This window comes from Gymnoscopelus braueri, assembly GCF_963280865.1.
Source record: "Gymnoscopelus braueri genome assembly, chromosome: 23".
Taxonomy (NCBI): Eukaryota; Metazoa; Chordata; class Actinopteri; order Myctophiformes; family Myctophidae; genus Gymnoscopelus; species Gymnoscopelus braueri.
In genome coordinates this window covers 27,917,931-27,935,204 of record NC_137625.1, presented here as the reverse complement: position 1 = coordinate 27,935,204, position 17,274 = coordinate 27,917,931, and the positions used below count along the sequence as shown (strand labels likewise).

Here is a 17,274-nt window from a genome sequence, read left to right as displayed (position 1 = left end):
AGCCACATCCTATTCCTTGCATTCGATAATAGGAAACTCTTTATTTCTCACCTCCTACTAGGAAAGTTGAGTTTAATTAATGACTACAACGTCAACAGGCGTCTGATGCCTGTTGACGTGAGGTGATGCGAGGTGACAGGAAACAGGAAAACTTCAGTAAAATGATTGTCTAGTGTCAAGAGAGTTCTCTTTGTCCTCCTAATTAAAAATAAACACATGTGCACACAGCCACGCACGCACGCACGCACGCACGCACCCAGGCACCCACGCATGCACGCACAGACACATAGACACAGACACACACACGCTAAATAGCACTAAAATTGGTTCTTTGGCATGCAATCATATAAAAAAACACCTTTGGTTCTATACAGGTAAGGGCCATTATTCAGGATGCTGTATGGTGCTATAGAATCATTACAGGTGCCTAAATTGAGCCAAATAACCAGGAGAGAATCTCTAATGACGACCATGCAGACTAACCTTGGTCATTTTGTTCTCATGTTTTTGTTACTTATAGGCTTGTTTTGCCACAGGCTGTGAAGCAGCCAAAGGCTGATAAATAGACGGGAAGGAAAAGTGACGTTTGCACGACCGTCTGATTGACAGCACGCAACCTCGTCTGCTGGAAACCTCGTCGGCTGGAACACGGCTGCAGCCAACAGAAATGGATAGGTCACCAGGTTCGGCGCAACACTCGGGTGCCTTTCATAAGTACATTTCTCTAAAAAAGCTCCGGTCGGATCAAGAACCTGACACACGCTCAAACAGGCCGTTCAGAGTATTTCTAGGGAAAATCACTTCATAGTCATTGGAGGAAGAGTCTCTCGAAGAGTTCGTTCAGCCTTCTTTCCTCTTCCTCAGCTGTACAATGGGGTCATGTAAACACTACTCCAGCCTCAGAGCACTCCATGGAGGAACACTACACAACGGATATTTATTATGTTGGACTGAAGTGGGGTCCAAGGACTCTCAGGGTTCCTTAAGTGGGTTCCAAATGGACTGGTGAATTACAGGTCTGTAACTCTGAGACTGTACAAATGGAACCAAATGGACCCTTACAGGTCTGTAACCTGAGAGTGTAAAAATGTAACCAAAATGGACCTTTACAGGTCTGTAACTCCATGAGAGCGTACAAATTGAACCAAAATGGACCCTTACAGGTCTGTAACTACATGAGAGTGTACAAATTGAACCAAAATGGACCCTTACAGGTCTGTAACTACATGAGAGTGTACAAATTGAACCAAAATGGACCCTTACAGGTCTGTAACTCCACGAAAGTGTACAAATTGAACGAAAATGGACGCTTACAGGTCTGTAACTCCACGAGAGTGTACAAATTGAACCAAAATGGACCCATACAGGTATGTAACTACACGAGAGTGTACACATTAAACCAAATGGGCCCTTATCTGTAACTCCATGAGAGTGTACTACTAATTGAACCAAAATGGACCCTTACAGCCAGTAACTCCATGAGTGTACAAATTGAACCAAAATGGCCCCTTCCAGGTATGTAACTCCATGAGAGTGTACAATTTGAACCAAATGGACCCTTACAGGTATGTAACTCCATGAGAGTGAACAAATTGAACCAAAATAACAAAATGGACCCTTACATGTCTGTAACTCCACGAGAGTGCACAAATTGAACCAAAATGGACCCTTACAGGTCTGTAAGTCCATGAGAGTGTACACATTGAACCAAAATGGACCCTTACAGGTCTGTAACTCTCAGAGTTATGGGCGGTCCTTGAAATTAAAAGGTGTGCAAACCACTGCTCTAAGGAGCCATCAACAGGTTCTTTGTAGGACATTGGTGCACCTCAACCATCCCACAGAACTGCGGAGTTGTGTGTGCATAATAAGAAAGTAATCAGAAAACATATAAAGCCTTCATCGCGTAACGTTCAAATGGTCTTGAATGTGAGGAACAGGGAGCAGCCATTCTATCTGCTTCAGTTCTAGATTCCAGACCCTCCTTGTCGCCCCTCAATAGATTTGGTCCATATGCCCTATATCCCCTCCCCCTCTCTCTCTCTCTCTCTCTCTCTCTCTCTCTCTCTCTCTCTCTCTCTCTCTCTCTCTCTCTCTCTCTCTCTCTCTCTCTCTCTCTCTCTCTCTCTCTGTCTCTCTCTCTCTCTTTCGCTCTATGTCTCTAACACACACACACACACACACACACACACACACACACACACACACACACACACACACACACACACACACACACACACACACACACACACACACACACACAGACCAAGCCACACCTTAACGTATGCAGTAGTGGGGCATCCATCATCCATCTGAGTCACCTTACTTGAACTGCTCGGACTGGAATGCAAAGCGCTCCACAGCCGCCAGAAACACATCTATTTGATTAAAGATCTTATATTGTTGTTGCTGCTGCTGGGACCACAATTCAAGATGGGGAAAATAAACGGCTGCCTCAAATGCCTTTTTATCTTCTTCAACGTGTTGTTTCTGGTGAGTATAGAAATTGTTTATTATCATTATTTTATCATTATTGTTAATACAATGCAGTTATCAGCCCTACAGTATAGTGCATGTTGAAAAAAATGATATAATTATGTTAAATAGAAAATTGCGTAACTTGTTTATTTGATTCTTGTTAGTTAATTAGATCTTTATAAAATGGTCATATTCTGAAAAGTCCTACTAACCTTTTTAGTTAACTTAACTTCAAACGTGTAAAAAGAATGTACCTGCACAATAAAATCCTCAGTGTTCATTTGTCCATTTTGTAAGTCTGAGAGGGTACAGACGAGTTAAATGACCACTGAGGATTTTAGAGTGTGGTTTTGGGTTTCAGTGTGCGTGAGTACAAACCAGCTTGTTGACATACTAAAACTTTGGTTCTCAAAGTGGGGTCGGGGACCCCAGGGGTCCTTGGGGAGGTTCCAGGCGGTCCCCAGCAAAATATATATTTGCATCGCAATTATTTTTAGTCACTTTATCCCTATTTTATACGTTGGCTGTTCAAAAATAACAGATCTACAAGCTCGCACGTGCCGAGCTTGTAGATCTGCAGCGTGGCACGAATCGCTGCGAGCTTGTAGATCTGCAATTTTTTTTGTCTTATGGGGTCCCTGGCACAAAACATTTTCAGATAGGGGGTCCGTGGGCCAAATTCATATCAATTTGGGGGTCCTTAACATGAAAAAGTTTGAGAACCTATTAAAATGTACTCTGAGACTGAACTGAGATCCTTGGCTTTTCAAGGTCAGTTATTTCATTGGTTCTCAAAGTGGGGTCCGTGGACCCCCAGGGCTCCTTGAGGGGGTCCCCAGTGAAATTGGTTAATATAGCATCAAGATCAGTTTAACCACTTTAGCCGTATAAACATTGACTATTTGAAAATAAGCTCACAAAGCGAGCATTAGTGAGCTTATAGATCTGCTATTTTCAAAACATGTGGAATATTTTTTGAAACATTTTAAAAAGACAAATCTTGTATGGGGGTCCCTGGCACAAAATATTTTCAGATGGTCATTGGCCAAATACATATTAATTCGGGGGTCCTTGACATGGAAAAAGTTTGAGAACCGCTGGTTTTAATTAAAGGAATCAATCATGATTAAATCCATTTCAAAGTCTAAAAACAACAATCTATAGATGTGGATGGGGCATTTAAAGTTTATTTTATATTTTGATGAGAAAAGAGATAATAAACAAAACATTTTGGGGGTTGTTATCGGGGAACAACTTGGACAGCAGAAACAAGAGACGGCAAACCCATAAATCTTTACATCTTCAGTTTTTTTTTAACCACCTTAAAGGTCACATTCCCGCCAACATACCAACCACTGCCTGAGGGCAGAGATAATAGGGTCTGGTGTGTGCGTGAGTGCGTGTGCGTGAGTGCGTGCGTGTGTGTGCGTGCGTTCGTGCGTGCATGCGTGGGGGGTTGCGTGCATGTGTGAGTGTATATGTCTTCCTTATTCCTTTATGCATGTGTGTCTGCATAATATGAATAAACATGTTATGTAGGAATAACATGTTATTGAGGAATACCTGGAAATGACAGAGTGATTTTGAGTAATTATTTGGCGATGGTAATCTTCTCGATGGTAAAAACAAACATAATCGACCTCATTATAAAGTCGAAAATAAGCATGTTCGTGTTATAACCACCAGCGTCCCTATTCTGGAGGCGAACTTTCAGCGAAAATTGCAGATCTACAGTACAAGCCCACATCGCATCACAATGAGCTTGAAGATCTGAAGATGTTTTGTGTATAGTGGGGGGAAAAGGAGGGAGGCCCCATGTGCAGACCCCTGGGGTACTCCGGTCAATGAAGCATAGCTAGGGTGTAAATCGATGATTGTCATTGTTGTGTCCGGGGATCAAAGCAGGGGTCCAAATGGACCCTTACGGGTCTGTAACTGTGAGAGTGTACAAATGGAACCAAATGGACCCCATGTGGTGGAAAAGGTACTGACATGTTTTACTTAAAGGGGAATTTTGGACTAAGGTTATTTTACCTTTTCTATGACGTTATGATTTCTTAGGATGAATGGTACAGTAGAAAAATTTCATAACTCCATCCCGGGTCCACCACAGCTTAAAACGCTAGATCATGTATTTTAATAGCTTTTTTAAAGTTTTTTTTTTTTTTTTTTTTTTTTGATATCTGACGTTCATAGTGACAGAACACTGTAAAAAAAAAAAAAAAAAAACAGAAGTCTCGATAGACGAGATCTACAAGCTCACAACGCGTCACGATGTGACGCGTTGTGAGCTTCTAGATCTGCTATTTTCAAATAGCCTGTGTATAAAATAGGCTAACGTGTTTAATGTATGTTTTATAATATAATAATTTATATCTGCAAAGTAACTAGTAACTAAAGTTTTCAAATATTTGTAGTGGAATTAAAAGTACAATATTTGCCTCTTAGATATAGTGGAGTAGAAGTAAAAGTATTGAAAATGGGAAATACTCTAGTAAAGTAAAAAATCCTCAAAAGTGTACTTAAGTACAGTACTTGAGTAAATGTACTTAGTTACTTTACACCACTGATGGACCCGTAAGGGTCCATCAGTGGTTCCATTTGTACGCTCTCACAGGTAAATAAACACAGAGGATTTTACAGTGTAGATTGTAGTTCCAGAAAAAGAAAAAGAACATGAAAAAGGTTAGAATCGGTGGTTGAAATGGTTATTGTTTTGAGAAAGAAGCTGACCATCCCAAAAAGTTTCAGCATCAAAGTCTTCTACCTCTACCACACTGTAAACAAAAACATACCAGCTCATTGTTTACTCTTTTACGGCCGGTCAAACAGCGACACCCACTGCTTGCTTCATGAACTGCCGGTGGCAGCAAACAATGCCAGTGGAAAAACTCATCATCTTACCATTAAGGCAAGCAAGTCAAGGCAGGGCAAGTTTATTAGAATAAGTGCGTTTCAACAACGAGGCGTTTCAAAGTGCTTTTCACAGAACATTAAAGGAGACTGGTCCTCACTAATGTTATACAATAGCCTGCACTATGCAGAAGAACAGGGGTATTACTGCTATACCCCTGATGGCCCCAGGACTCCGAAGCCTGGCTTCACTGCTTCCTGTGATCCAATGCCCTTCAGGTCTACCACCACTTTGTGTCAAAAGAGAGCATTGTGCTCAAATTGCTTTCTGAAATGCCCTTCCAATTTGCAAAAGCTGCCACTGGGTGTTTGCAGCAAAATACAACGCAGCTTTATTCATGTATTTGTTTATTTGAAGTGAGTGATTTTGAAACAATTCTGCGTTTGTTTTTGTTTGTTTTGTTTTTTTTCCGGTATCATAAGACACCAGAAAATAGTGTCTCTCCAAGAGATATACAGCTCAAATCCAACTGTTTGTGAGCTGTTAGATGAGCCATCTTTGCCACAATGCTTGTCCCTTTTTTGGCCAAACGCGTTGTGAGCTTGTAGATCGTCTCGTTTCTCTATTAAATAGGGCTTAAAGGGATAGTTCACCCCAAAATGTCATTTTTTTCTATCGATTAGTCACCCCATGGAGACTTGAATTCATGGATATTATTTTTAGTTTTTGTTGCATTCCTAAGCTAATAATTTGATGACCGGCATCGGTTCTGGTAGGAGACACAAAGAGCCTCCTTTGTATCTCCTATCGGAACCGCTGCCTACCCGTCCGCTGGTCATCAAATTATTGGCTTAAGAATGTGACAAAAACAAAAAAAATATCCATGAATTCAAGTCTCCATGGGTGTCTAAATCGATTTCTTGGGTGAACTATCCCTTTAAGTAACATAATTCTGAATGTATTTGTATAAGTTTAGGTTCCCGGGAAGACACCAAATGTATCTTTTGGGTCTCGAGCTAAAAAAAAAAGTTTTTAAACAAGCTTAGTGCTTTTATGAGTTATCCGGTTTAGTAGACCTTGTATTGTGAATTGTACTTCCATGTACATTTTCTCTTGTCTTACTAAATAAAGTTAATCAATCAATGGTAAGCCCTGGTCTGACTGTGATAACCATCAGACATAGGCCTACTGTAGGTGCCCGTGCAACGCCACACCTGACGTCATGTCATGAGGGTGGTCACCGAGAAGCCAAGTTCTCTCGACATCAAAACCAAAGGCCCGAAGAGCCGAATTCTTTTGTGTCACCTAATTCTCTGAAAAGCCAAGTCTTTTGCACACCTACAAAGGCCACAGGTGTGTAGGACAAGACCAAACGAAGGCCTAACGTAATGAAAGGAAAAAGAACTCCCGCCCACTGTCGTCAAATGCAAGAAAAAATATGTAATGGGAATATAACAACTTTTCAGTCTATTAGTCCATCATCAGGTCATCTTAAAGAACCTAATTCTCAAATTTGAAACTTGACATTTGTCTGTCATGCTGTTGCAACCAGCTGCAGTTTTAATAGCTTTCATTTTGTTAAATAATTGCTCCTCCTTTCTATCCTCCTGGTTTATCTGACAGTAAAGCAATGCTTCTCATACTTCTTGTCATGCAGAGGACCCCCAAATTAAAACGTATTTGGCCGCAGACCCCCATCTGCCAAGGGAGCCCCGTACAAGATTTGCGTTGATAAACTGTTTCGAAAACGTTCAAAAATCTTTAAATTTTTTTCAAGATTATTTTGTAGATTGTCTATTTGATGATAGCCGATCTACAAAAGAGTCTTGAAAAACAATTGCATACATCGGGTTTTTTCAAATATGTATATAGGTTTAAAGTGGCTAAACCTTTTTTTAAACATTTTAATGGGGACACTCTGGGACCTTTTCTAGGAACCCTGGGGGTTCCCGGACCTCACTTTGAGTACCGCTGGTCTAAAGGTGTGTGTGTGTGTGTGTGTGTGTGTGTGTGTGTGTGTGTGTGTGTGTGTGTGTGTGTGTGTGTGTGTGTGTGTGTGTGTGTGCACGTGCGTGTGTGTGTGTGCACGTGCGTGCGGTGATGATGATGTAATCCGACTCTTGCTTTCTGATTGGATAGCTCATTGGAATCCTGATCGTCGTGGCCGCTGTGAAGGTCCAGGCGTTTGCTGATGTGGTAAGGTCCCGCCCACTTCAGACCACGCCCACTACACACACCACTCACTATGATGAACACGCATCACACCACTGGTGGAAAAAGCACTCGAGTAAAAGTATCAGCATAAAGATACACTTAAAGTACCACATTAAAGTGCAAAAGTTTTTCAAAGGTTTTCAAACTTTTTCGTAGATGGGCTATTTTATCTAAATCTACACAGTAACTTGTAACTTAAGTTTTCAAATACTTGTAGTACATCTCAGGCAAATATTGTACTTTTACTCCACTACAATTATTTGAAAACTTGAGTTACTAGTTACTTTGTAGATTTTGATTATTACAAAACATACAGTAACCACTTCAGCCCTATACATTTCGGCCATTTGAAAATAGCCGATCTACAAGCTCTCAAAACGTTGCGATGCGACGCATTGAGAGCTTGCAGATCGGCCATTTTCAAATGATTAGTATAGATTTGAAAACTTTAAATGGGACATTTTGCATAATGAGCACTTTTACTTTTGGTACTTCAAGTACATTTTGATGCTAATACTTTTATACTCTTTACTCTTTACTCTCTACACTTACGTGTGTGTGTGTGTGTGTGTGTGTGTGTGTGTGTGTGTGTGTGTGTGTGTGTGTGTGTGTGTGTGTGTGTGTGTGTGTGGGGGTGTGTGTGTGTGTGTGTGTGTGTGTGTTGTGTGTGTGTGTGTGTGTGTGTGTGTGTGTGTGTGTGTGTGTGTGTGTGTGTGTGTGTGTGTGTGTGTGTGTGTGTGTGTGTGTGTGTGTGTGTGTCGTGTGTGTGTGTGTGTGTGTGTGTGTGTGTGTGCGCGCAGCTGGCTCTTATAGGCCTTCCCTCCGGATGGACGGCCTGGTTGTGGGTGTTTGCCATCGGAATGCTTCTCGTCTCCGTGTTTGGAATCGTCGCTGGATGTCTAGAGAGAGAGATAGTCCTTAAAGTGGTGAGTATAAAAGAAACCCAGTGGTTCTCACACGTTTTTCAAATTCAAGGACCCCCCCCCCCAAATTAACATGTATCTGGCCTGCGGACCCCCCCATCTGAAAACATTTAGTGGCCAAGGGCCCCCCCATACAAGATAAGCGTTATTGAAATGTTTAAAAAATAGGCCCACCCCCATGGGCCCACCCATCCGACCGTGTTACACTTTTTAGATTTTCAAGTGGGGGCCCTGATCCAGAAAAGGTCAAGAACCCACTGTTTTAACGCATTCAATCCGGAGAAGCATCTGTGTCCTTTCAGTTAATACAGTGTCGCAATCATTTTAACCACTTTGACCATATGTTATCAAGCTTTGGCCATTCAAAAATAGCAGATATACAAGCTCATAGTGCGTCACTTCGTGCCGTGCTATGAGCTTGTAGATCTGCTATTTTTGAAAAATCTTGAAAATTCAAAAAGGTTTGAGAACCACTAATATATAGCAACATACGTTTTTCAGAATGGGACTCCAGTCTTAACCCGTTAAAACCAAGAACGCATCCGTGTCAGTTTAGATTTTTACGTTGGCAAAAAATAGCAGATATACAAGCTCGCAACGCTTGTACATCTGCTATTTCTTTTTACATTTTTGAAATGTCTTTGTGTCTACAGTTTGCAGGCATCATGGTACTTGGTATCTTAATCATGCTGATCATTGGAATCATCATCGCTGCCAAACGAAACCAGGTCATTTATCTGTCTGTCTGTCTGTCTGTCTGTCTGTCTGTCTGTCTGTCTGTCTGTCTGTCTGTCTGTCTGTCTGTCTGGCTGGCTGGCTGGCTGGCTGGCTGGCTGGCTGTCTGGCTTTCAAACATTGTGAAAATAGCAAATCTACAAGCTCATAACATGTCACGAGTCGTTGTGAGCTTGTAGTGCTGCGATCCTCCAAATTTGTGAAAATTTGTGAAAGCATTAGGCGTATGCATGAAATAGTGCCAAATAGTAAAAGTAAGGATAGTTTCTCTACATGATTTTATTTAATTTCATAAACACACTGTTAGTTATGGCTTTGTGTAAAGCCTTCTTTTAATTTTTTTTTTCAGTTGACTAGAATGTTTTTCCAATTCCAAAAAAGCTAACAATTATTTTGTTAGCTTTTTTTTTTTTACTATAATAACCCTGGTTATAAATCCCTCTGCTCTCTTTCCATGTGTCTGTCTGTCTGTCTGTCTGTCTGTCTGTCTGTCTGTCTGTCTGTCTGTCTGTCTGTCTGTCTGTCTGTCTGTCTGTCTGTCTGTCTGTCTGTCTGTCTGTCTGTCTGTCTGTCTGTCTGTCTGTCTGTCTGTCTGTCTGTCTCTCTCACTGTCTGTCTCTCTAACCGTCTGTCTCTCTCTCTTGGTTGACAGATGAAGAGTTACTTCGACGGTTACGCTCCGGACCAGAGCGCTGACTACATGTCGGACGAGGCCTTCAAGAATAATGTCATAAAATGGCAGACAGACGTAAGTGTAAATGACTCACAAATACTTAAATGAATTATCTCACGTTGAACCAGCGCACATTCCAATTTAGCTCTTTACAATTTAACCACTTGAACTACGGCATCCGTATTCCTGGGGTGGAACATTCGCAGAAAATAGACGATCTACAAGCTCTTCGACCTTGCAGATCGGCTATTCTCGGTGAAGAGGTTTATAATAGAAGGATAAAAGAGCAGATCAAGATTCATTGATATTCATTAAAGTGTATCTATGTCATCACGCAGCACGTTTTCCTTCAGAGGAAGTCATTAAAGAGGTGGTGCCATGGTTTTGCTCTTTTTCTGTTTTTCATGTGTCTATGAGGTTGATAGAACTTCATTAAGCCCCCTGGTGGTGTTTTTATGGTGTTTTATGTCTTCTCTGACTATTTTGAGTTTCTACCTGGAGGCTGAAACCTTGAGGGTCAAACGTGCCAATAGAAAAAAAGCGCTTTAGTGACATAGTAAAAACATACCCTCCCCCTCATTATCATAACACAACAGGTGTGGGCATGAGGAGGAGGAGGGGACTAGGGCTGGTGGGTGGTGCTAAGGTGGTGGAGGAGGTGCTAAGGTGAGAACCAGGTATACTTAAAGGAGAGATCCGCCCATTTTAAGGGTTATCTTTGATGTGTCGCTAATCACTCACCATCATTGAAAGGGACGTTGAGTTATTTCAGAGAGTCCCGTGTCCTGCAGTCTGTCGACCCCCTCCGTTGGCATAATGGGAGCCAGTGTAAGAGTGAAAATCGTCTATTATAACCGATGCAAAGTTAGTATTTTCTCTACTACTGCTCATTGTGGAGTCTCATGATACTCAAACGTGCACTGAATGTCGCGAACGAGCTATCGTTCATGCAGAACGAGATGATGCTGGTTGCTTACTTCTTCCACAGACGCCAGGTTCTGTGGAAGAAGTAAGCAACCAGCGTCGTCTAGTTCTGCACAAACGATAACTCGTGCGCGACTTTCAGTGCATGTGTGAGTGATTAGCGACACATCAAAGATAACACTTAAAATGTCCGGATCTCTCCTTTAATGAACTGGAGGCGTGTCCACATAAAAACATAATTTTAACAACTTCTGTACACTTTTTTGAAAAAAATCTTCCTCCTAGTATAACCATAATACCTGATGATTATGTTTTAGGACTGAAATCACAGCACCCCGTCTTTAAGATTTTTTTTCAAATCGATTGTTAGGTATGCCCAAATGATGAACACGGATATTCTCTAGTGAATTGTGAAAAACATATTTTTCATTTCACTAGACCTTTAAGTCTGTTTGTCTGTCTATCTGTAGCAGGGGAACTGCTGTGGAGCCAGCAGCTATAAGGACTGGAAACTGGAATTCCCACAATCCTGTGGCTGTACCGGCAGCAGTGAGTGTATCGACAAACCAGAGGTAGGTTGATTACATACGCTAACCGTTACCAGTGGTGTAAAGTAACTAAGTACATGTACTCAAGTACTGTACTTACTGTAAGTACAATTTTGAGGTGTTTTTTACTTTACTGGAGTATTTCCAATTTTCAGTACTTTACTTCTACTCCACTACATCTCAGAGGAAAATGTTGTACTTTTACTCCACTACAATTATTTGAAAACTTTGGTGACTAGTTACTTTGTATTGGATTATTATTACAAAACATACATTAATCACTTCAGCCCTATATACATTTCGGACGGTACAAAAAGTACCGTCCAATTAGAGTCGGAGGTGGGGGTGGGGATTCCTTGTGATTGGTTTAGGGAAATTCTAAACCAATTAAAATTATTTAGGGAAATTCTAATCCCCTCCCCCTTGTAATCACCTACGAGCCAATGTCAGACTGAAGCCCCACGCAGCTTCAGTCTGATAATCAGGCTAAACCAGTGGTGTAAAGTAACTAATTAAAATGTACTCAAGTGCTGTACTTAAAGGGATATTTCACTTTCAAAATAAATTTGGGTCATTTTATCGTCTACTCAGGCTTTTGGGAGCATTTGAGATAGCATTTGAGATATTTGATATTCATTTAGATATTTGATATTCATTTTTATCAGACACCCCCCCTCCAATACAAACCTATTGTAACTTCAAACTCCATTTTAACCATGTTAGATTAATCGGAAACACCCGTTCTTCGTTCTGGTGACTGATATTGTCCTTGTAATACGTGAGGGGAGTGTTTTTTTAATAATTGTTTTCATATATTTTGTATACATTTTTGGGAAAATGAAAAAAAAATAAAGAGATAAAAAATCGAAATAAAATAAATGAAAATAGTAAAAAAAGAAAAAACACAGGCCCCCTCATGTATTACTAGGGCAGGATGATTTACGTTGCCCTGGTGAGTTCACCCTCCTACTTTTTATTTTATTTTGTATTACATATTTATATATATATATTTGCTTTCTTTCAGGGCGCCACAGGTCCTTCAAAAATCTACCCAAAGGTAAACCTATCCATCCATCCATCCATCCATCCATCCATCCATCCATCCATCCATCCATCCACCATCCATTCATTCATCTATTTATCTTATCTATCTATCCGTTCATCCATCCAATGATTCCCAAACTGTGTGCTGGGGACCACTGGTGGACCATGAGGGTATTATAAGTGGGCCCCCTAGTCATTGACAAATCACAAAGGTTTTAATGATAAAATAACATTATTATAAAATATATCAAAATGTCATTGTATTTTTTCTTTAAAACCTTGAAAAATAAGTTGTCATTGTGATACCGATAAATAAGAACTTAACCCATTAAGACCGGGGTCTGTGTCATTTAAAGATTTCTTTGGCTATTCAAAAACAGCTCATCTATGAGCTTGTAGATCTGCTATTTTTAAAAAATCTTGAAAATGTGTGTAAATCTTTGATTATATATATTTATAAAGCGAGCATTTGTAACTAAAATCTTTGCTTCTGGGGGTTCCCGGGACAAAATATTTTACAAATGTTATATATACTAGACCATACCCGGTGAAGTGCGCAGGCAAAAGTAGTTGCAAACGTGGGGTTATTGCACGTCCTACATACATACATATATACATATATATATATACATATATATATACATATATACATATACATACATACATACATACATACATACATACATACATACATACATACATACATACATACATACATACATACATACATACATACATACATAGCCTACATAGCCTACATACATACATATACACACACACACACACACACACACACACACACACACACACACACATATATATATATATATATATATATATATATATATATATATATATATATATATATATATATATATATATATATATATATATATTCTGTCATTCATTGTACTTATATTATAATGAATTGATTACTACAGCAAAAATAATTATACAACACTGTTATTACAACTTGTACAACTATTATACTTAACAACAACAATATAATTATGTGCATGCAGATATGCACTTAAAGGGTGCACATTCAACAGTGGAGAATGCATGGGCGTCCTTAAATAAACGCTCTCCACCATTCGTTGCGATCCGGGGCGACCGTGTTTAGGGGCGAGACAATTAGGCACAGATTGCTCACCCCAGACCGTTCGGTGCGAGCCGGGGCGACCGTGTTTAGGGGCGAGATTGTGAAACGGCCGCATCGTTAGCTTGTACAGATTTTCGGAGACTCGACATGGTGCAATGGCTAGATGAGATTAACTTTTGTGTCTCTGGTGGAGAGATTTACTTAAACGCGACGTGCTACCACCTTTGCACCAAAGGATTGCAGTGCATTTCATGCACACACACTCTCTCTCTCACACACACACACACACACACACACACACACACACACACACACACACACACAGCTCTCTCTCTCTCCCTGTCTCCCTCCCCCTCTCTTTCTCTCTCTCTCTCTCCCCCTCCCTCCCCCCCCTCTCTCCCCTCTCTCTCCCCCCCTCTCTCCCCTCTCTCTCCCCTCTCTCTCTCTCCAGCCAGCATAAGCATGGCGAGATTGTCTGATTGAGACTGTCTTTGACAAAAAAACAGCTGAGATTGTAACTTGGGCGAAGCATGTTCAACACACACACGTGCGCGACCCGTTGCGAGCGCTCACACACACACACACACACACACACACACACACACACACACACACACACACACACACACACACACACACACAGGCGGTACATCCCGGCCAGAGCTGTCCCCCATCGCGAACACACATACGCGGCCGTCGCGCGAACACAAATAATGTACATTTTGACACGTGCCTCCCGAACGTGCATGCACACGTGCGAGCATGGCAATATTCTTTGACATAAAAATGCGAATAAACAGCTGAGATTTAGTGATATCGAAAAACGGGCTTCGCAGTCCGACACGCATCGTAATGGTGAATGGCTGTGCGCAATTTGAGATCAATAGCTCCAGGCACTGAGGAGAACCGGGCAGGAAAATGTTTGGGCTTCAGAGGTTTGGCTTCACAGGTTTGGGCTTCAGAGGTTTGGCTTCACAGGTTTGGTCTCAGAGGTTACTAGAATTATAGGAGGATATATATATATATATATATATATATATATATATATATATATATATATATATATATATTATATTTAAAAAAAATGGAAGATCAAAAAAATATTATTGTGAAAGTCTTTGCAAATCTTTGAATATATATATTTGCAAAAAAATTCAAGATTTTTATTTTTTTAATAGCCAAAGAAATCTAAAAATGACACAGATGCGTTCCCGGTCTATCATTAAAATGATCATGCTCTGAAAATGCCGCGTAACGCTTTTGAGATTTCCAAGTGGGCCCTTATGATCCAGAAAAGGTTGGGAACCACTGGTTTAAGTGGTTTAGTGGTTAACCGTGTGTAGTGGTAGAAAGTAACTAAGTACATGTACTGAAGTACAGGACGTTGAGGTACTGCGCTTTTGATTTACTTGAGTATTTCCATTTTTCAATACCATATACAGTACTTCTACTCTGAATGAATGTTTATTTCGAACATTAAACAAAAGAACACTCAATAATGCACAATAATAATTCACAATAATAATAATAATTATAATTATAATAATGATAATAATGATATGGGTAATAATAATAATAATAATAATAATAATAATAATAATAATAATAATAATAATAATGGTAATTGTTCGAAAAGGAGTAGGAATTAAGCATAATTTCAAAATGAACTTAAAGGGATAGTTCACCCCCAAAATGACTGTTTTAGTTGCCCCATGGAGACTTGAATTCATGGATTTTTTTTATTTTTTTGTCGCATTCCTAAGCCAATAATTTGATGACCGTCAGTGGTTACGGTAGGAGACACAAAGAGTCTCCTTTTTTGTCTCCGTCCTACCGGAACCGCTGCCTACCGGTCCGCCGGTCATCAAATTATTGGCTTAGGAATGCGACAAAAAAAAAAATTCCATGAATTCAAGTCTCCATGGGGTGACTAATCGATAGGAAAAAAAAGTCGTTTTGGGGTGAACTATTCCTTTAAATCAGGTCTCAATCAAAGATTCTATTAAAAAACTAAACTTAACAGTAATGAACCATACTGTACCATATTACTCTAAGTAACACATCTGAGTACATCTTCCACCACTGACTGTGTGTTTCTCTCTAGGGGTGCGGTCCCAAGGCCTGGGAACTCTTTGACTGGCTCTTTAAAATCCCCATGGGTGTGTTCTTCACCCTGGCTTCCACGGCGGTAAGACTCGTTGTCCTCTTCATCTCTGTTACCGCTATCACAGTGGTGGAAAGTAACTAAGTAAATTCACTTAAGTACTGTCCTTAAGTACAGTTTTTTGGTATATGTACTTTACTTGAGTATTTCCAATTTCCAATACTTTTACTTCTACTCCACTAGATCTCGGATCCAAATATTGTACTTTTACTCCACTACAATTATTTGAAAACTGTAGTTACTAGTTACTTTGTAGATTGTAATTATTATTAGAAAACATAAATTAACCACTTCAGCCGTATATACTGTATATCGTTCGGCCATTTGAAAATAGCAGATCTACAAGCTCACAATGCGTCGCGATGCGACGCATTGTGAGCTTGTAGATCTGCTATTTTCAAAAGAGTTTTATACATTTGAAAACTTGAAATGGGACATTCTGCACAATGGTTACTTTTGGTACATTTTGAATTCCAGACTTTTACTTGTAACAGAGTATTTCTATATTGCAGTATTGATACTTTTACTTCAGTAAAACTTTTTTCACCACTGCGTTATCATTAGCCTTGATGTTACATTAATACTTATTAGCGTTACGGTGAACGTGGGTCTGTGTTTTTTCCTTTTTCCTCCAGCTCCTTGGCCTCCTCGTCTCTCTCCTCATGCTCCGAATGGTCCGGCGCCACGACAGCGCAACCGGGGGACAGAACATCGCCATGAAGGGCTCTGGGTACTGAGGACCCCCAACCTGAACCCCCCCCCTAGCCCCCACCCCCACCCTCACCAGAAGACCCCCCTGGCCCCTAGCCCCTAAACCCCCAACAGGCCATCTATGTACCACTCTGGGGGGTTGGGTTGTGTTTGCGTTCGTGTTTTTTTTGTACTGGAACAAAATAACACAACCACTTGATGCAAACACTACTTTCATTTCAACAACAGCTGTGAAATATAGTAACCTATCAAACTCTGTCGCTTTAGGATCACTGCTCTAGAGCAGGGCTGTTGAAACCGGAGGCCTTGTGTGACACGTCCGGCCCGCGAAGGGCGACAATGACCATTTAAATTGGACTATTCTTGAGCGCCGCAGTGGCATGCAGAGATGGATGGCTCAGAACTGGCTTCATGATCCGAGCACTTGGTGGATATAACCGGGGTGCAATTTGTAAATAAAGTAGGGATGCCGCAACAAACGCCCCCTAATCTAGAGACAGAATTTGATAGGTTACCAATTTTGGATAAATGCAGGGTATGTTCATATGCACTCCAATATTCTGGTCGAAGGCAGTCATCCAATGACAGCAATTCTTATCTTGTCACAATCTAAATCTGAACTGGACTTGGAATCAAGCAAGTCTGTAAGGACTTGTACACAGACGAACAGACACATAACTTGAACAGACATTAACTCAAAGTTAAAACATGACTATGTAAACAGACAAATTACATTCGGAAAGAAACAAACAATGAATGAATGACTTAAGATACAATCTGTACCTGTCTCTGTCAAAACCTGGCGAGCCTGCACACGCACAAAAGAAATTGTGTCAGTGTAAATGTATCAGAAAAAGGTTGATTCTGGGATAATGCTGCACTCGTACTGGCCAAAATATAAATA

General features: G+C 40.5%; 1 protein-coding gene across 1 annotated transcript; it reads left to right on the top strand.

Moving 5' to 3' along the window:
* Positions 1 to 2,226: 2,226 nt before the first annotated feature.
* LOC308079376 (tetraspanin-8-like) lies at positions 2,227 to 17,266 on the top strand. The gene is made up of 9 exons (XM_080420837.1): positions 2,227 to 2,493; positions 7,472 to 7,528; positions 8,347 to 8,472; positions 9,123 to 9,197; positions 9,857 to 9,952; positions 11,272 to 11,373; positions 12,374 to 12,406; positions 15,600 to 15,683; positions 16,295 to 17,266. The coding sequence occupies exons 1-9, from the start codon at positions 2,434 to 2,436 to the stop codon at positions 16,394 to 16,396; spliced, it is 735 nt and encodes a 244-aa protein (XP_080276963.1). The 5' UTR covers positions 2,227 to 2,433; the 3' UTR covers positions 16,397 to 17,266.
* The last annotated feature ends 8 nt before the right edge of the window (positions 17,267 to 17,274 follow it).

What these genes read in the sequence shown, in the direction of transcription:
- LOC308079376 (XM_080420837.1), top strand. Translation starts at nt 2,434, where the DNA reads ATGGGGAAAATAAACGGCTGCCTCAAATGCCTTTTTATCTTCTTCAAC. An exon ending in TCTTCAACGTGTTGTTTCTG is followed by an intron (nt 2,494 to 7,471) that starts GTGAGTATAGAA and finishes CTGATTGGATAG; the next exon opens with CTCATTGGAATCCTGATCGT. An exon ending in AGTGTATCGACAAACCAGAG is followed by an intron (nt 11,374 to 12,373) that starts GTAGGTTGATTA and finishes GCTTTCTTTCAG; the next exon opens with GGCGCCACAGGTCCTTCAAA.